Source organism: Dromiciops gliroides, chromosome 3 (assembly GCF_019393635.1).
Source record: "Dromiciops gliroides isolate mDroGli1 chromosome 3, mDroGli1.pri, whole genome shotgun sequence".
Taxonomy (NCBI): Eukaryota; Metazoa; Chordata; class Mammalia; order Microbiotheria; family Microbiotheriidae; genus Dromiciops; species Dromiciops gliroides.
Window position 1 is genome coordinate 606,031,618 of NC_057863.1, and position 20,175 is coordinate 606,051,792.

The 20,175-nt window shown below is 43.9% G+C and overlaps 1 protein-coding gene across 8 annotated transcripts in view; it reads right to left on the reverse strand.

The window, feature by feature from the left end:
* Positions 1-2,573: 2,573 nt before the first annotated feature.
* The window catches only part of RPS6KA1 (ribosomal protein S6 kinase A1), a 70,934-nt gene continuing 53,332 nt past the window's right edge, over positions 2,574-20,175 (reverse strand). For all 8 annotated transcript variants that reach the window (XM_043997040.1, XM_043997039.1, XM_043997036.1 and 5 more), the window contains 5 exons: positions 15,609-15,770; positions 14,438-14,514; positions 5,423-5,540; positions 4,816-4,953; positions 2,574-3,701 (listed from right to left, as the gene is read on the reverse strand). In XM_043997040.1, coding sequence (XP_043852975.1) covers positions 3,579-3,701; positions 4,816-4,953; positions 5,423-5,540; positions 14,438-14,514; positions 15,609-15,770 — 618 coding nt within the window. In that variant the 3' untranslated portion in view covers positions 2,574-3,578. The remainder of the gene's footprint in view (positions 3,702-4,815; positions 4,954-5,422; positions 5,541-14,437; positions 14,515-15,608; positions 15,771-20,175) is intronic.

Here is a 20,175-nt window from a genome sequence, read left to right on the forward strand (position 1 = left end):
CTCTGGAACTCTGGTTGATCATTGTGTTGATTAGAGTGCCTTTCAAAACACTGTTGCTGTTTTATAAATCACTCTCCTTGTTCTGCTCACTTCACTTTGTATCAGCACCTATACGTCTCTCCAGGTTCCTCTAAAACCATCCCCTTTATTACTTCTTCCAGCACAAGTGTTCCGCCACATTCGTGTTTTAACTTTTCAAACCATTATTCGGTGATGTGCACTCCTTCAATTTCCAGTTCTTTGCCACCATGAAAACTAATGCGATAAATATTTTTGTACACATGTGTGATTTCTCTCTTCCTTTGATCTCTTGGGGGTATAGATATAGTAGCAGTAGCAGTGGGTCAAAGGGTATGCATGATTTAATTGTTTTTTGGGGGTGTAATTCCAAATTGCTTTCCAGAATGGTTGGACCAGTTCACAACCCTACCAACAATGTATTAGTGTACCTGCTTTTCCCATAGCTCCTCCAGCATTTGTCATTGACCTTTTTTGTCAACTTTGCCAATTTCGTGGGGAAGAGGTGGTACCTTAACCTTAGAGTGCTTTTAATTTGCATTTCTCTAATTACTAATGATTTAGAGCATTTAAAAAATATGACTTTTGGTTACTTGGATTTCTTCCTCTGAAAACTACTGATTCATAGTTTGACACCCCTCCCCCCCAAAAGCACAGACATCCTATTTTAAGAAATTTTAAAAGAAAATTAGGGGGCAGCTAGATGGTGCAGTGGATAAAGCATGGGCTCTGGATTCAGGAGGACCTGAGTTCAAATCTTGGCTCACACACATGACACTTACTAGCAGTGTGACCCTGGGCAAGTCACTTAACCCTCATTGCCCTGCAAAACACACACACACACACCAAAAACTAACAGATAGGTAGAGGATAGATAGATAGATAGATAGATAGATAGATAGATAGATAGATAGATAGATAGATAGATAGATAGATAGATAGATAGATAGATGAATGATAAAAAAACTACCGGGGCAGCTAGGTGACGCAGTGGATAGAGCACCGGCCCTGGAATCAGGAGTACCTGAGTTCAAATCCGGCCTCAGACACTTAACACTTACTAGCTGTGTGACCCTGGGCAAGTCACTTAACCCCAATTGCCTCACTAAAAACAAAAAAAACAAAAAAACTACCTAGATATCTTAAAACCGGAGGGCACTGGAAATAGAATTCTCTGGTCTCCTCTTGAAATAACCCCTAAAATGAAAACTCCCAGGAACATTATAGCCAAACTCTAGGGCTTCCAGGTCAAAGAAAAAAAATACTGCAAACAGCCAGAAAGTGTTAAGGGCTAAAATTCTAGCTAAACTGTCTAAAATATCTAATGAATGGTCACCAATAAATTATAAGCTTTAGCAAGAGTTAGACTTTTAAGCATTTATTAAGGAGAATAAGAATTTGATAAAGAGAGAGAGAAAGGCCTAGATTCCTATCTATTAAAGAGAGAGCGCATTTCTAGCTCCCTTCTCCGCTGGAATCCTCAGGAAAGAGCCAGACAGAGCCCCAGTCCCTTCCCTCTTCCTCCCACAAGCAAACATCACTTCCTGACGCCAAAGAAAAGACTCCTGGTCTTGCCCTCAAAGACCTTCACTTCATGGGCGGAACTCTTCTACAGTAAGTCTCCAGCAGGGGGCGTCATTCCGATCGTTACAAAAGAAAGAATTCAAGTGCTGAGGAACCAGTCAAGCTCACACAAGATTTGCCTCCCTTTGCATTCTCAAGATCAAGACATAACTACTGTCAGACCTTGTCTCATTAGGCTCCCTCTATGATTTCCTAATGATAATAGAAACAATAGGGGGTACATACCATCTCCCCATATTTGAATGTAAGCAGTTTATTCCTATTTAGTCCCTAATGATTATTTGGTCATGTTTATCTTATTATGTTTCTCTTAATTCCTGCGTTTGAATTCTAAAGTTTCTATTTAGCTCTGACCTTTTCATCAGGGATGCTTGGAAGTCCTCTATTTCATTAAAAACCCATCTTTTCCCCCTGAAGGATGATCCTCAGTTTTGCTGGGTAAGTTATTTGCTGGGTAAGTACACCTAGATCCCTCAGCTTCTAGAATACTGTATTCCAGGCTCTCTACATCAAACTTTAAAGTTTGAAAAGCACCCTGGAGAGTGTGTACTATTGTTATCCCCATTTTACAGTTAAGATAACTGAGATAGAGAGAGGTTAAGGGATTTGTCCAGGGTCATACAACCAGTGTCTGTGGCAGAATTTTAACTCAAGTCTTCCTGACTTCGAGTCCAATACTCTTTATCGATTGTGCCTTCTTTTTCTCTTCCCCTTTTCACCCAATGGGGAGAGGGAAGGAGAGAGGGAGGAAAAACAAATACTTGCCAAATGAAAGATCATTTTTACAAAAAACACCAACATAGAGCCCCTGCTCCTTTGGGTTCCACACCTCAGGCTTATTTCTAAAGGCATTACTGGTGCAGAGAATTCAAAACCTAAGGACATTCGTCAGGGGAATGAAGCTGTTTGGCCAGCATAGAAAAGGAACTTATTTGTGGAGTCATAGGAGGATGAGCCAGAGAGAGATTCTCTCAACTCAGAAATAAGTTTATTAGAAAGTTTACAGACAGATGAACCCTGAGTAACAAGCCAAGGAACAAATTAAAAAAAAAAAAAAACGAAGACCAAAACAAAGCCCTAACTCTTGCTCTCTCCTTCTGTGAGCCCAACATAGACTCAAAATTCTGTTTGGCTCTAGGGAGTTCTGTCCAGTGGTGAATCTCAAGTCATTCAAAAAGTGCTTTCAGATCCCTGGTACTCCTACTCTGGCAGGTGGCAGGGTGGGGCAGGTGGAGGGAGGGCTTAAGCCTGCATTTTAATTGTTCAGTTGGGATAAAACCAGCCATAAGCCACCTGCCCAGGCTGCTTCTGGCTCCACTGGCCACAGAAAGCAGCTCCATAACCTTTCTTGAAGCTAGGCCCAAGAGGATCCTGGGGAAAGAATCCCTTTATTGCAAGGCCGAGGGACTGAAGTGAAGACAGGCGGCTGGAAGCCCTTAGCCTCTGGAGAGGGAATCCGGAGAAGGTGTCCATGGAGCAGACCCTCAAATCTCAGAAGCACCAAAGACAGACATCCTCCACTCCATCTCCCTCCCCTCCCATCCAGTCTGACAAGTCCAAGGCCCGGAAATGGAGCCTGCCCGAGCCCTTCCCCAGGGACGGAGGGTCCCTTCGTCTTGCTCTGTGGCCCTCCTTTGTCTGTGGTTAATGTTGCTCCTTCCCAACAAACAGATCTTGGAAAACAAAATAACTGATCACCACCCGCACCCCGGCTTTTTGACTTTTTTTAAAAAAAGGAGTTTGTACAGTGATTGATTCCAGTCAGGAAAGTCCCTGCCAAAAATGGTCCGTGCTGTGGGAGCAGGAAGGCACTTGGCAATGCTTCCTCCCCCATCCTCCAGGGGAGCCCATCCAAGCCGGCAGCTTGCCCGGAGCTCCCACCTGGCTGGGTCCCAGTTCCCTGCCCAGGCAGGTTACGTGCGGATTTCCTCAGGGAAATGTGCAGAGTCTACGGTGACGGTGCAGCCCCAAAACCTTCACAGCGTGGTGGAGGGCAGCTTCTTCACCCGCCGCTGGGCCAGGACAGAAGTCTCGATAGGCTTCAGCTGGGGGGTGGGCTTGGAACTGCTCAGTGCCGAGTAGGTGGCTGCCATGGCACCCTGAAAGGGAGAAGACACACCAAGCAATTAATAAGCAACTATCAAGCACCTACTGTATGCCAGGCACTGGGGATGCAGTGATAGAAATGAAACAGTGCCTGCCCTCGAGGGAGTCAGGAAGACCCGAGTTCAAATCTGTGCTCACACACTTACTAACTGTGTGACCCTGGGTCACTTAACCCTGTTTGCCTCAGTATTCTCAATTGTAAAATGGGAATAATAACAGCACCTGGCTCCCAGGGTCGTGGGGACCAAATAAAATACTATTTGTAAAGCACTTGGCATGGAGTGGGTGCTTAATAAATCCTTCCTTCCTTCCTTTTTCATCTAATATTTGCATTCCCATTTCTACCCTTAGATGAGGCACTCCCCAAGGGCAGGGAGCACCGGTCCCCTTCAATGGGGAGCCCCTCAAAGATGGAGGTGGTAACTAATCTTCCACTTCTCCTGTATCCTGCCCACTGTCTGGTGTAGGAGATAGTGTCAGCCTATCCTGCCTCTGACTCAGACTGGGCATGTGACCCTGGGGAAGTCACTTATACTTTCAGTGCCCGAGGCAGTTCTTTCAGACTTCACTCACCTGTATAATTGATATCATATTGCTTGCCTTCTCAAGGGGTGGGGAAGAGAATTTGGAATTCCAAATTTTAAAAAATGAATATTAAAAATTTTAAAATTATAATTGGGAAATAGTTAACAAAATTTAAAAAAATGCACATTCCTAAAAGACTTCAGTTACAGAGAAAATGCCAAATTGTTTTCACTGGGGGATTTCCCCCGGAAGGCTGGAGAGCTGGCCTGCTTGGTGGAAGGTATTTCCATGCTAGGAGCTCCCCATGTTGACAATCACGTGTGAGAACACAGCACTGTTTGCTGCCATGTAGTCCAGGGACACCGTGGGGAAGCATGGGAAAATGGGTGGCAGCAGAAGCTAATTTTCCTGCACTGGTGACATCACAGGTCCAGCTGTGATCCTCACCCACAACACCTGTGCCTGTGTACAGAGCAGGGAGCAGGGGTGATGTGGGTCCTGTTCCTGCCCCTTGACCTCCCAGGTGTCCAGGGTCGGGGGAGGAGGAGATGGGCACAGGAGCACCTGGGAGGGCAGCCTCACCTTCACTAGCTGCACGTCCTGGTGGGTCAGCTGACTCTGGGGAAGCTTGTCCTTCTGCGTGACCCACGGGTGCTGGAGAACCTGCTTGGCAGTCAGGCGCCGGTGGGGGTCCACGTGGAGCATCTTGGACACCAGGTCCTGGAGGGGACAGAGGGAGAAAGAGCTAGTGTGAGCAGGGAACACGCAGGGCCCTCACCCAGGGGTATACCTAGGAATAGCCCCAAGGGAGTCGGGGACAGGGACTAAGGGCTCCTGGGGGCATGACTGGGAATGACTTGGAAACTACCCCCCCTCCATGGGGCAGCTGCTGCCCCACAGCCACAATCTCAGTAAGGTGGCACTAGAAGGAAGAGAGGGGACAGAGATGGGAGTCTGAATTGTCACTGTGATGGCAGAAATACGGTGGCAGGGGCATGCTTTTCTATTCCTGAAAAGACTGCTGCTTGTGGAGACCACCCTCCATCTACTCAGAATGAATCAAGGGCCCTGTTTTGCCTTTCTTTACATCTCCAGGGCCTGGCACCATACCTCGCACCTAGGAGTGCCCAACACTCCCTGTGCCCTCTCTACTCCATGGTGAATTTGGCTTTGGGCCCCACAGCCTTACTTTGGCAGTTTCTGAAATTGTGTCCCAGTTTCCACCGCTGAGAGAGAATTTTCCTCCACCGATTCGGGTCAGGATCTCTTCTGGGGTATCACTGGGCCCATTTGCAAAGGGAGTGCATCTATGGGGAAGAGGGGGGAGTCAATGCAATTCTCATCATATTGTCTCTTGTTTCTGTCCTGAGACCTCTGAGGTCCGGGTAGAAAAGGCCCTTGTACACTGAGAACCGGGCCTGCTGGCAAGATCTGGCTGATGGACTTGGTGCCAAGAGGCCCAAGTGGACCTGAGCTATAGCTCAAGGGGAGGGGGGAAGAAAGGGTGGGGCAGAGCACAAGAATGTCCTGAGAAGGGCGAGGGGAGAGCTTTGGACACCAGCTAGGGGAAGAGTCTTTCCCTAGGTACTGGGGTGGGGAGGGGAAATGGGGGCAGCAGATATGTTCCCCTTGAGAAGGCAAATAGTAAGATATTGATTATACTTGTAAAGTCATGGGCAGATTAGCCTGAAAGAACTGCCTCAGGAATTGAGAGCGTAAGTGACTTACCCAGGGTCACAAGGCCAGTCTGTGTCAGAGGCAGGGGCACAGGGGCAGCTGTCTTAAGAATAATCTCATGAGGGGCAGCTAGGTGGCACAGTGTATAAAGCACTGGCCCTGGATTCAGGAGGACCTGAGTTCAAAGCTGGCCTCAGACACTTGACACTTACTAGCTGTGTGACCCTGGGCAAGTCATTTAACCCTCATTGCGCTGGAAGAAGAAGAAGAAGAAGAAGAAGAAGAAGAAGAAGAAGAAGAAGAAGAAGAAGAAGAAGAAGAAGAAGAAGAAGAAGAAGAAGAAGAAGAAGAAGAAGAAGAAGAAGAAGAAGAAGAAGAAGAAGAAGAAGAAGAAGAAGAATCTCATGAGAGGGAGTGAAGGGACAGGTTTTCGAGGATAGAAGGACCTGTCTTCCCTTCCTTGCAACCATTTTGTATATATTGTGTCCCAGTGTGCATGCGCATGCACGCGTGAGCACACACACACACTGTCCCAAAAGCCTTAGTGTAGTTTTAAGACATTAAAACTTAATATGTATATGTAATATTAATATATATGGTCTTAAACTATTAAAGATTAATATCTAAGCTTTTAAAACTTAAAACCGCACTAAGATGACTTTTGGGGCATCATGTGTGTGTGTGTGTGTGTGTGTGTGTGTGTGTGTGTGTGTGTGTGTGGTGTATACATACAAACATACACGTACACACACAGACACCAATATGTGCCTCCTGTAAGAACATAAGCTCCTTGGGGGCAGGTTTTGTTTTTCCTTTGCCTTTGTATCCTAAGCACTTAGCACAGTGCCTGGCACAGAGCAGGGGCTTCATAAATGATTGATTGATGAAGACTTAGGCTCCCAAAGTACAGGTATAAATGGATTTTTCCTTAGATTGATAAGAAGCATTTTCCTAAAACCATCAGCAAGCATTATTCGTAATGGGAATAAACTAGAAGCCTTCCCGGGAAGATGAGGTGTGAAACAAGGATGCCCACTGTCACCAATATTATTCAATATTGCATTGGAAATCCGAGCAATAGTAATAAGAGAAGAAAAAGAAACAGAAGGAATCAGAATGGGCTGTGAGGTTAATAAAATGATCTCTTTTTGCAGACGATATGATATGCTTGGAAAATCCTAAAGATGCAACTAAAACATTAGATGAAACAATGAATAATTTTAGCAAAGTAGCAGGATTTAAAGTAAACCACATAAATGATCAGCATTCCTACATATCACCAACAAAACCCTTCAAAAAGAGATAGTAAGAGAGACCCCATTTAAAATAGCTGTACACAGTATAAAATAACCTGGAAGCACAAACCCAGGAACTATAGGAACAAAATTATTAAAACAACAATAACAACAACAACAACCTTTTCATACAAATAAAATCAGATCTGAATAATTGGAGAAATAGTAATTTCATGTAATCATGGATAGGCATGACCTACCCTATATATAATAAACATAATAGATATAATAAAAATGACAATATTATTTAAATTAATGTATGTATTCAATGCCATCCCAATGAAATTACCAAAAATTATTGCACTGAGTTAGAAAAAATAATAAAATTAATTTGGAAGAACAAAAGATCAAGAATATCAAAAGAACTAATGAAAAAATATAAAGGAAGGAATTTTAGCACTACCAGATCTTAAACTTTATTATAAGGCAGTAATTATCAAAACAATCTAGTATTGGCTAAGAAATAGAAAGGTAGATCAGTGGAACTGAGTAGATATGTAATATATAGCAGTAAATGACTACAGTAACCTTGTGTTTGACAAGTGTAAAGATTTAAGTTTTGGGAATAAGAAATCATTTCTTGGTAAAACCTGTTGGGAAAAGTGGGCATAGGCCAATATTTTACACAATTTACCTAGATAAGGTCAAAATGGATACATGATCTAGAATTAAAAGGAGATATTACAGGAAAATTACAAGAACAGGGAACATATCTATCAGACTTATGGACAGGTGAACAAAGTGTGAATAAACAACAGATGGAGAGCATTGTTATGTGTAAAATGGATAATTTCAATTACATTAAATTTAAAAGGTTTCATACAAATAAAACCAATGTAGCCCCCATCATAAGGAAAGCAGAAAATTGGGGAAAATTTTTTATAGACAGGTTTTCAGATAAAGGTCTCCTATCTCAAATATATAAAGAACTTTGTCAAATCTATAAGAATACGAGTTATTGGGGCAGCTAGATGGCGCAGTGGATAGAGCACTGGCCTTGGAGTCAGGAGTACCTGAGTTCAAATCTGGCCTCAGACACTTAACACTTAATTAGCTGTGTGACCCTCGGCAAGTCATTTAACTCCAATTGCCTCACTAAAAAAAAAAATACAAGTTATTTCCTAATTGATAAATGATCAAAGGATATGAACAGGCAATTTTCTGATGAAGAAATCAAAACAATTTATGGTCACAAGAAAAAATGCTCTAAACCATTATTGAATAGAGGAATGCAAATTAAAACAACCTTGAGATATCACTTTATACCTATCAGATTGGCTAAAATGGGAGTGACAAATGTTGGAGCTGATATGAAAAAATTGGGACACCAATTCACTGTTGGCAGAACTATGAACTGATCTATTGTGGAGAGCAATCTGGAATTATGCCCAAAGAAGTATTAAACTGTCTATGTACCTTTTGACCCATAAATACCTCTATTAGGCCTGTTTCCCAAGATGATTAGGGAAAAGGAAAATGCTACATTCCCCGCCCCTGCTCTTTCTCTCTCCTCTAAAATATTTATAGCAGCTCTCTTTGTGGTGGCAAAGAACTGGAAAGCAAGAGGATGCTCATCAATTGGGGAATGACTAAACAAGTTGTGATAGATGATTGTAATGGAATATTACCGTGCTGTAAGAAATGATGAGCTGGTTCATTTTAGAAAAACACGGAAAGACTTACATGAAATAATGAAGAGTGAAATGAGCAGAACCAAGAGAACACTGTATATAGTAACAGCAATTTTTTTTTTAGCAATTTTGTTTTAAGAACAATTTTGAAAAACTAAGTCATTTTGATTGTTGTAAATACCCAAATTAGTTACAAAGGACTTATGAATATGTTCTCATCCTCCTGAGAGAGAACTGAAAAATAGAAATATATGTAGAATAATTTTTCATGTATATGCATATTTGTGTTTAATTGTAGCCATCTCTAGGGTTGGGGGCGGGGGAGGGAGGGAGGGAAAATATATAAAAAGGCCACAGCAGAGAATAAAAGAAAATATAGAAGGAAGCATAGAAAGTAGACTAGCTTTGAAAATAACAAGCACTACTTAAATAGTTTTCTCAACAAATGTAAACAGTGTGAAATGTAAATTCATGCTTTTATAGTAAATCCTCTTTTTAGGTTATGCTGTGTTCTTTTTTTGTTTTTATGTATTTAAGTTCAAAATGAATTTTTTTTTGGGGGGGTGAGGCAATTGGGGTTAAGTGACTTGCCCAGGGTCACACAGCTAGCAAGTGTCAAGTGTCTGAGGCTGGATTTGAACTCGTCCTCCTGAATCCAGAGCCGGTGCCTTATCCACTGTGCCACCTAGCTGCCCCCAAAATGAATTTTTTAAAAAAGGCAGGCTATCTATAACTTGGAGGACTGGGCTGAAGCAGCAAATTTTCCCCCGAGGGCTAAGATAAGAGCAGGTCCAGAGTAAGAGGAGTGGATATGAAGGGCAGGCCAAGGTCAGCAATTAGGAAAGAGGAAGCCCAGAATGACAGGCTGAATGCCCAGCAGATCATGCCAGGATTAAGTTAAAAAAAACTTTGCAACTTGTGATGGTCAGAGACTTTTTTTTTTTTTGCATTTTTTTTATTTTATATTTTTTCTTTTTTTTTCACTCTTAGAATAGAATTTTATTTTCCAAAATATATGTAAAAACAAATTTTAACATCAATTTTTAAAAAACAATTGTTCCAACTTATCTTCCTCCTCTATTCCCACCCCCACCCTCTAGAACTCAAGCATTTCAAAATAAATTATACATGAGTAGTCATGGAAAACATTCCCACATTAGCTAGGTTGTGAGAAAAAAAACAGTCAAAAAACTCCCAAAACTTCAGACTGTGGAATTGTCAAAGAGAAAAAACATTTTTTTTTAAAAATGTGTTTCCAGGGGCAGCTAGGTGGTGCAGCGGACAGCACCGGCCCTGGAACCAGGAGCACCTGAGCCCAAATCCGGCCCCACACACCCAACACCCACCAGCCACATGACCCCGGGCAAGCCACCCAACCCCAATTGCCTCACCAAAAAAGAAAAAAAAAAAAGAAAAGAAAAAAAAATGTGTTTCCATCTATTTCAGATACTATCACTTCTTTCTCTGTAGATGGGTTACCATTTTCATAGTCTTTCAGGGTTATATTGGACCATTGCCTTGCTGAAAATAACCACATGCTTCCCAGCAGATCATTTTACACTATTGCTGTTATTTCGTATACAGTGCATTTCACTCTGCTTCAGTTCATGTAGGTCTTTCCAGGTTTTTCTAATAGTATCCTGTTCATCATACCCTAAATAATGTACCTTAAACTTGACAAAGAATTTTCTTCGTATTAGCCCAGCAATGTCATCATAACTATTTCCCTCCATCCTATTCCCTTCCCATGATATTTACTCTATTTTCCATCTTCTTTTAAACTATTCCTACTCAAAAGTATTTTACTTCTGACTGTCCCCTCCCCTACTCTGCACTCCCTTTTTTTTCACCCTTCCTTCCTTATCCTCTTCCCCTCATACTTTCCTGTAAGGTTAAATAGATTACTCCTCCCAACTGGGTGTGAATGTTATTCCCTCCATGAGCCAACTCTGATGAGTTTAAGGTCTTTGAGCTAATTCTATGTTCCAAATTTTCTTCCTCCCTCTCTCCTCAACCCTCCCTATGAAATCAAGCAATTCAATATTTCATACTTGTGCCGTTATGCAGAACGTCTTCACCTTCCTTGAAAGTATTTTGCTTTTTACTACTCTCTCCCAGAATCTGCCCTTCCCTCCTTCCCCTCCGCCCCCTCAGGGCAAAATATATTACTATACCCACTTGAGTATGTATGTTAGTCCTTCTTTGAGTCAATTCTGATGATATTAAGGTTCAATCACTCCCCAATTCCTTCCCCCTCTTCCCCTCCCCTCCATAAGCTTTTTTCTTGTTTCCTTCATATGAACAACCTCTCCCCAGACCATCTCTCCCCTTCCCCCTCCCCCAGTCTATTTCTTCTACACCTCAACCCTATTTTAAGGATGTCATTATGGGTTAGTTAGGTGGCACAGTGGACAATGCACCAGCCCTGGACCCAGGAGGCCCCAAGCCCAAATCCGGCCCCATACATATGACACCCCACAAATAACAAAACATAACTTCCCTTCGTATTCAGTTCAGACCTGTGTCCTCTGTATTATCTTCCCATATAGGAATGTTAACAGTTTGATCTTTTAATATCCCTCATGAAGTCTTTTTCCTGTTTATCTTTTTATGCTTCTCCGGGGTGTTGTATTTGAAGGTCAAATTTTCTATTCAGTTCAGGTCTTTTCATAACAAATGCCTGAAAGTCTTCTTTCTCCTTGAAGTTCCATGTTTGCCTCTGAAAGATGATGCTTAGTTTTGCTGGGTACGTGATTTTTGGCTGTAGTCCCAGTTCCTTTGCCCTCTGGAATATCATATTCCATGCCCTCCGGTCCTTTAATGTAGAAGCTGCTAGATCTTGCTTTATTCTTATTGGAGCTCCACAGTATTTAAATTCCTTTTTTCTAGCTGCTTGCAATATTTTCTCCTTGACCTGGGAGTTCTGGAATTTGGCTATAATATTCCTGGAGGTTTTCCTTTTGGGATCTCTTTCAGGAGGTGATCGGTGGATTCTTTCAATTTCTATTTTAGCTTCTGCTTCTAGAATATCAGGGCAATTTTCCCTCACAATCTCTTGGAGGATGGTGTCTAAACTCTTGTTTTGGTCATGGTTTTCAGGTAGTCCAATGATTTTCAAATTATCTCTCCTAGATTTATTTTCTAGGTCAGCTGTTTTTCCAAGGAGATATTTCACATTGCCCTCTATTTTTTCATTCAATTGGATTTGCTTTACTGTGTCTTGGTTTCTCATAAGCTCACTAGTTTCCATTTGTTCAATCCTAATTCTTAGGCAATTATTTTCATCAGACAGTTTTTTAATCTCCTTTTCCATTTGGCTTTTCAAACTGTTGACTTTTTTCTCATGACTCTCCTGCATTGCTCCCATTTCTCTTTCCATTCCTTCCTCTCTTTCTCTACATCTTCGTTCTATCTCTCCTACTTTCTCTTCAAAGTCCCTTTTGAGAGCTTCCATGGCCTGAGACCAGTTCATATTTTTCTTGGAAGCTTTGGATGTTGGAGCTTTGACCCTATTATTTTCTTCTTCTTCTGAGGATGTATTGTGGTCTACCTTTTCCCCAAAGAAGTTTTCGATGGTCTTCTGCTTTCTCTGCCTACTCATCCTGGCTTACTGTTTTCTTGGCTTTTTACTCCTTAAAGTGTAGTGCTGCTTCCCGGACACACCGTTTGTGCTACAGCGTGGCCCAGGGGGTGATTGGGCTTCTTCTCAGCCTGCCTGGCTTGTGAGTAATCACAGCTGCTTTCTCTTTGACCCGGAAACAGAAGTCTGATTGAACTCTGATTCTCTATGGTCGGAAGCTTGGCGTGCTTTTACCCCTCCCCCACTGGGCCACTACCACTCGATTCAGCCCACTGGTTCAGACCCAGGGCGCTTTGCCCCAACTCCAGTAGATACTGCCTCCACTTCACCCCGGCCTACCTCTGAACCCCCTCACCAGTCCGTGATCGGAGCCTCAGAAGCTGTTGGTGCTGAAGACTCTGACATGTGCTGGAAGCAGTGTCCCTGGCTGGGTCCGGACCGCGCGCTGAGCTGTTCAGCCTGATCAGTAGGTGATCAGAATTGCCCTTTTTTGTGGAGAAACAGTCTCACTCTGTTCTTATGTGCATTAGGCTGTTCTGGGTTTTGATTTTTACCGCATTATTTGGGCGTGAATGGACGGGTTTATCTGGAGCTTGTGGGAGTCACAGCCTCTCCTCCGCCATCTTGGCTCCGCCCCCAGTCAGAGACTTTTAGAGCCAAAAGGGAACTTTGGAGGTATCTGGTCATTTTACAGATGAAGGAAATGAAGCTGGGAGATGGGAGGCGGCTTGCCCAAGTGCTAAGTGCCAGAGCTGAGAGCTGAACCCAGTTCCCCTGATGCCAAATCCAGGGGTCCTCCCTCCTCTCTTGGACCATTTCAATAGTCTAATAGATTATCCCATCTCCATCCTCTGGCCCCTCTAATCCCCCCTACCTGTTGCTGGCCACATAAGGTTTCTTATTTGTGGCCTAGCTATTCTCACAACTTTGTAAAGATAACAGCTAACATTTTAACAAATATATTTTTACATATAAGCGTGTATATGTGTGTGTGTGTCTGTATGTATGACAGCTAGATGGCTCAGTGAACAGAGCACTGAGTCTCAGGAAGACCCGTGTTCAAATCTGGCCTCAGACACTTACTGGCTGTGTGACCCTGGGCAAGTCACCTATTTGCCTTAATCCACTGGAGAAGGCAATGGCAAACCACACCAGTATCTTTGCCAAGAAAACCCCATAGACAGAATGGTCCACAGGGTTACAAAGAGTCAGACACTACTGAACACACAGACATAGACACACATACATACAATGCATTATATATACATACATACTATATCTATACACATACACACACTATATATAGATATGCACACAACAGATATATTCACCTATATATACATACTCTATATACACAGCACATATATACATATTCACACACTATATACATGTGTACACACACATATACTGACAGACAATATGTGCTCTAAGGTTTCTAGAGTATGTTAAGCCAACTATCTGTTTTGTTTTGTTTTGTTTTGTTTGCAAGGCAATGAGGGTTAAGTGACTTGCCCAGGGTCACACAGCTAGTAAGTGTCAAGTGGCTGAGGTCAGATTTGAACTCAGGTCCTCCTGAATCCAGGGCTGTACCACCTAGCCAACTATCTCTTTTGGAAGCTTTCAGATGGGGCTTTTGAGTTCACAAAGAGCTTCCTATCAAACTCACTGGGTTGTTGCAAGGATTTCTATGCCCATTTTAGTGATGAGGAAACTGAAGCCCAGAAAGATGAAGTGACTCGCCCCAGGGTCCCATCAGTTGTAAAAGGCCGAGAGGGAACTTAACCCCTGCCCTTCTGGCTTCTAATATGGGGCGCTGTCCACTGCACCACCTCTCCAGTGATCAAAGAACCTGCCCCTATTCATCATGCACATTTCCCCGGCAGTACATAAACACTCAAAAGGTTTGCGCACCATCTGTGGGGAGCAGGAGGGGAGGAGATTCTAAGACCTCAGCCCCATGGGGGCTCAGTTGGAGGGAATCCAGGAGAGAACCCCTCCCCTGGGTGGGACAGGCCACTTACCCAGCCAGCATGGTATAGAGAAGGACACCCAGACTCCAGATGTCGCAGCCTTCATCATAACCCTGGCGCCTCAGGACCTGGGCGAGAAGGGCGATATTCACAAATGATTACGGTGTGTGAAGCAGTTTATGTGCATTTCATTTGCTTCTCACTCCAGCCCTGGGAGGCAGTGAGAGGAGGCCTGGGACTGGGGAGAAGGATGCCATACCCCATGGCACCATGCTTGCCTCCAGCTGATGTGGGGCTCCAGCCTCCGGGCGTTCAGTGACAACTGCTCCAGGGCATGGTGAGGGAGGAAGGATTCCCTCCTCAGGAGATGCCAGGTAAAAGCAGGTACACCAGCCTGCCTTTTCCTGGGTTCAATTCACAGCATCATAGATTTAGAGCCAGAAAGGACCTGAGTAGCCACAAAGCCCAACCCCATCATTCCACAGATGAGGAACTTGAGCCAAGAGTCAAAATGACTTGCCCAAGGCCACACAGTTAGTCAGTGTCTGAGACAGAACTTGAACCCAGGTCACAGGATCACAGACTTAGAGCTGGAAGGAAACCTTAGAAGCCTTCTAGCCTAGCCCCCTCATTTTACAGATGGGAAAACCGAGTTCAATTCCATGCAGTTGAACAAGCATTCATTAAGTGCTCTGTAAGGTGCCGCTCTATCAGGGCAAACACTGACATAGAAGACTGAGTCCAGCTGACTCACCAGGTTCCCTGAGCTGGCTTAATAAAAATATCTGTATTGGGCAGCTAGGTGGCGCAGTGGATAAAGCACCAGCCCTGGATTCAGGAGGACCTGAGTTCAAATCCGACCTTAGACACTTGACATTTACTAGCTGTGTGACCCTGGGTAAGTCACTAAACCCTCATTGCCCTGCCTCCCCGCCAAATCCATGTGAAAGAAGTAAAGAGAAGGTGCAAAGTCTATATCAAGTCATAGCCATTTGCTAGCCAGAGAACAAGACTTCCAGAGGACACCATGGAAGGGACACGGGAGGGAGTGCTCAAGGGAAGCTCCTTGTGCCTTTAAATTAAACAGATGCTGCTGCTTCTCCCTTGCCACCCACCCTCAAAGTAGATGGGGAGAGGCCAGGCTGGGTCTCAGCCCCAGGCCCCAGGCCCTACCCTCCTTGGGGGTAATGCCAGGGCAGGAGGGCAAGGGGACACGGCTTACCTCTGGGGCTACGAAGTTGGCGGTGTAGCAGGGGGTCATGAGGAGTCCGTTCTCTGCTCGAAGTTGCTTGGCAAAGCCGAAGTCACAGATTCGGATGCTCTCAGGGTTCCCAGACTCGTCCACGTAAAGGATGTTGCTAGGTTTCAGGTCCCTGTGCACTACCTGGGAGACAAACAAGGACCTCAAGGTCAGCCCCTGAGTAAGTGGGGTAGGCAAAAGGGACAAAGGATCCTGGGACCAGCAGGAACCCCCAGGGGTCTGGGAATGGGAAAGTCCAGATGTTGGGATGGCAGCAATCAAGCAATCAACAAGCATTTACTAAGCACCTACTTTGTGCTGGATAGGGAGAATACAATGTAGGTGAGCTAATGAAGAGGTACAGGGAAATCCGTCCTGGGGTCAGAGGCTAAAGGGAACCCCTCAGCACCAGTGGTGTTAAGAGTAGAGTGGGAGTGGAGAGGAGAATGAATCCTGGGCTTTGGAGGGGAGAAGGGGAGAAGACAGACCCAACCTGGCAGAGGGAGAACAGTACCTGGCACTTAGCGGGGTCAGCTGCAGGAGGAGGGGAGGAGGGAAGTGGGAGATGACCCTAGGAGGGTGGTCAGCCACTGGAAGGCAGACCAAGGGGGCAGGGGAAGAGTGCCAGAAGGGCAGCTGCTGGTAGCAAGATAAGGACAAAGGCGCCTCCTTGGTCTTTTTATTTTATTTATTTATTTTAAAAAATTTTTTTATTTTTGCAGGGCAATGAGGGTTAAGTGACTTGCTATAAATATTTTTGTTTACGTGAACCCTTTTCCTCTTTCTTTGATCACTTTGGGGGATAGACCCAATAGCCGTATCACTGAGTCAAAAGGTTTCTTTGATCATCAATAGCTGTATCACTGAGTCAAAAGGTGCATATTTACACAGTTTAATAGCTTTGGGGGCCCATCTTTTTGGTTTTCCCTCCTGTGCCCTTCAGCTTCTCCTTCTACTCTATTACTTAACAGATATTTACTTGACACCTGGTTGGTGTGCTAGGTTCCACAAAGGGGAGACACAGGTGTAAGAAACAGTCTTTGCCCTCAGTGAACTCACAGGTGCATGAATGGGGAAATTGTGTGGTGCAGACAGTGTGTGGGATGGGAGGCCTCAGACACACCCTTTCTTTTCCCTCTCCCTGGCCCTGCCCATGGCTCCCTGGGGCCCTCCAGACCAAAGGGATTTTTGAGGCCTGAGCTAGCTTTAAATTCTTTCAGGTTGTATTCATTTCTATGGCCCTTGTAAAGGAAACTTCCCATTGATTGCCTCCCCTCCCTCCACGCCCCTGCAGGGCCTCCTCTATAATAAACTACAATCCAAGAGCCAGCAGGAGGCATGGCCAGGGCTCAACACTGTTCTTGGCACCTAGGAGGCCCTTAATAAATGTTTATTGACCAACTAACCAGTCGAGCAATGAGCATTTATTAAGCATCTACTGCATGCCAGTCACTATTATAGTCACAAGGGATAATAACAACAATAATAGCTAGCATTTATATGGTGCATTAAGCTTTACAAAGTGCTTTACAAATACCGTATCATTTTTTTCCTAGGAGATAGGTTCTATTCTTCTCATTTTGTGGATGGGGAAACCAAGGTAGACAGAAGTTAAATGACTTATTTAGGGTCACATAGCTTGGATTTGAACCTAGGCCCTCTAATGTATCCACCTAGCTGCCCCCTAAGAGAAAAGTGGAGAAGCAGCCAGGTAGCCCAGTGGATAGAGCACTGGCCCTGGAGTCAGGAAGGCCTGAATTCAAATCCAGCCTCAGACACTTGACACTAGCTGTGCGACCCTGGGCAAGTCACTTAACCCTAATTGCCTCAAAAAAAAAAGAGAGAGAGAGAAAAGTGGAAACAGTCCTTTTCCTCTAGCAGCATACATTCTATCCCATTAAAAGACCAAGGAGGAGACAGCTAGGTGGCCCAGTGGATAAAGCACTGGCCCTGGATTCAGGAGGACCTGAGTTCAAATCCAGTCTCAGACACTTGACACTTAATAGCTGTGTGACCCTGGGCAAGTCACTTAACCCCAATTGCCTCACTAAAAAAAAAAAAAATTATAGCAGCTGTTTTTATGGTAGCAGAGAACTGGAAACTGAGGGGATGCCCATTGATTGGGGGATGGTTCGAATACTGTTGTGCTGGAATGATAATGGGGATGGTTTCAGAAAAACCTGGGAAGACTTGTAGGAACTGATGCAAAGTGAAATGAGCAGAACTATTTATACAGTAACAGCAATGTTGCAAAGATACTCAACTGCAGGGGGCAGCTAGGTGGAGCAGTGGATAAAGCACTGGCCCTGGATTCAGGAGGACCTGAGTTCAAATCTGGCCTCAGACGTTTGACACTTGCTAGCTGTGTGACCCTGGGCAAGTCACTTAATCCCCATTGCCCCACAAAAAAAAAAAAAAAGATACTCAACTGCAGAAGACTTAGTAACTGTGATTAACACAATGACCAACTACAATTCCAAAGAACTCATGATGAAACAGAGCTGATAGTATTAGAGTACAGACTGAAGCATGTTTTCTTCTATTTTTTCTTTTTCTTATTTTCCTTTTTTTTTTTTTTGAGAAAGTGATGTGGCTAAGGCAGAAATTTGTTTTACATGGTTATATGTATTTGTAATGGGTTTTATTTTTCTTACCTTCTCAATGGATGGAGGAGAGAGCGGGGGAGAGAATTTTAAAACTAAAAAATAAAATAGAATTTAAAAAAGTAATCTCAGCAGATCCTTTTCCCTGGCCACTCTCTGGCCAATTGGTTTTCCTAAAACAGATCTGATTATATCATTCTGCTACTCAAATATCTTCAATTGCTTCCTATTGCCTCTAAAATAAAGTACAGAGGAAAGACTTAAGTGGACTGATGCTGAGTGAAGTGAGCAGAACCAGGAGAACTTTGTACATGGTAACAGCAACATAGGGGCAGCTAGGTGGCACAGTTGATAAAGCACCGGCCCTGGATTCAGAAGTACCTGAGTTCAAATCCAGCCTCAGACACTTGACACTTACTAGCTGTGTGACCCTGGGCAAGTCACTTCACCCTCATTGGCCCCCCCCCCCAAAAAAATAGTAGAGAACAGTAACATTGTGTGATGATCAACTGTGATAGACTTAGCTCTTCTCAGCAGTGCAGTGATCCAAGACATTCAGAAAAAGGAATTGTGGTTTCTGAATGCAGATTGAACCATACTATTTCTACTTTTGTTTTTGTTTTTTCTTTTTTCATTCTTTTTTTTTTTTAAGTGAGGCAATTGGGGTCAAGTGACTTGCCCAGAGTCACACAGCTAGTAAGTGTTAAGTGTCTAAGGCCGGATTTGAACTCAGGTACTCCTGACTCCAGGGTGGGTGCTCTATCCACTGTGTCACCTAGCTGCCCCTGTTTTTTCTTTTTTGAGGTTTTTCCCTTTTATTCTGATTCTTCTTTCACAACATGACTAATGCAGAAATATGTTTAATGTGATTGTACATATATAACCTATATCAGATTGCTTTCTGTCTTGGGGAGGGGGGAGGGAAGGAAGGGAGGGAGAAAAATTTGGAACTAAAAATTTTATGAAAACAAATGTTGAAAACTATGTTTACACATAACTGGAAAATAATAAAATACTTTTATAATTAATAAAATAAAATAAAGTACAGAGTTCTTAGCCTGACGTTTAAAGTCCTCCACATTCTGGGTCCCACCCCCTTTTCAGTCTTAGTTTCTGCTACACACTGACTGTCTGACCTTGAGCAGACTCTGGGTCACGGTTTTCCCTTTATAGGGGTCTGAGGTAATGTTGTTTGGTGACTCTTTGATCCAACCCATAGGTCCTTCAAATCTACCCCTGCCCACTCATGCATTTAAGGCAGAAGATCCTACTTCCCCCAGCATCTGGCAGTCTCCAACTGCCCCCTGCATAGAAAGATCAGTCCAGGGGCCTAACACACCACTGGGATCACTTCACACCCCTGCTCACCACCGCCTGCAGAAGTTCATGTTCAAGAAGCAGCTAGGTGGCGCAGTGGATAAAGCACCGGCCCTGGATTCAGGAAGACCTGAGTTCAAATCCAGCCTCAGACACTTCCCAGCTCGGTGACCCTGGGCAAATCACTTTATCCTGTTTGCCTCAGTTTCCTCATCTGTCAAATGAGTTGGAGAAGGAAATGGCAAACCACTTCATTATCTTTGCTAAGAAAACCCCAAATGGGGTCATGAAGAGTCGGACACAAATGAAACGAAACAACAACAAAATGAAGCTACTGACATTTAGGGGCTATGAGCAGGGCCAAGTGGCAGTTACTGGGAATATAAAGAGATGCAAATTATTGCTCCAGACTTCAAGAAACTCAAAGGGGTTAGGAAAACAGGACAGCAGAGCTAACAATGGTATGCCCTCTGGGATCAATGAGAAGTCCAGACTAGAAGCATCCTAAGTACTCAGAGGAAAGAGAGATGATGTGGGTTGGTGTGGTCAAGGAAGGCCTCCTAAAGCAGGGCTTCTTAAACTTTTTCCACTCATGACCCCTTTTTGCCCAAGGAGTTCTAACATGACCC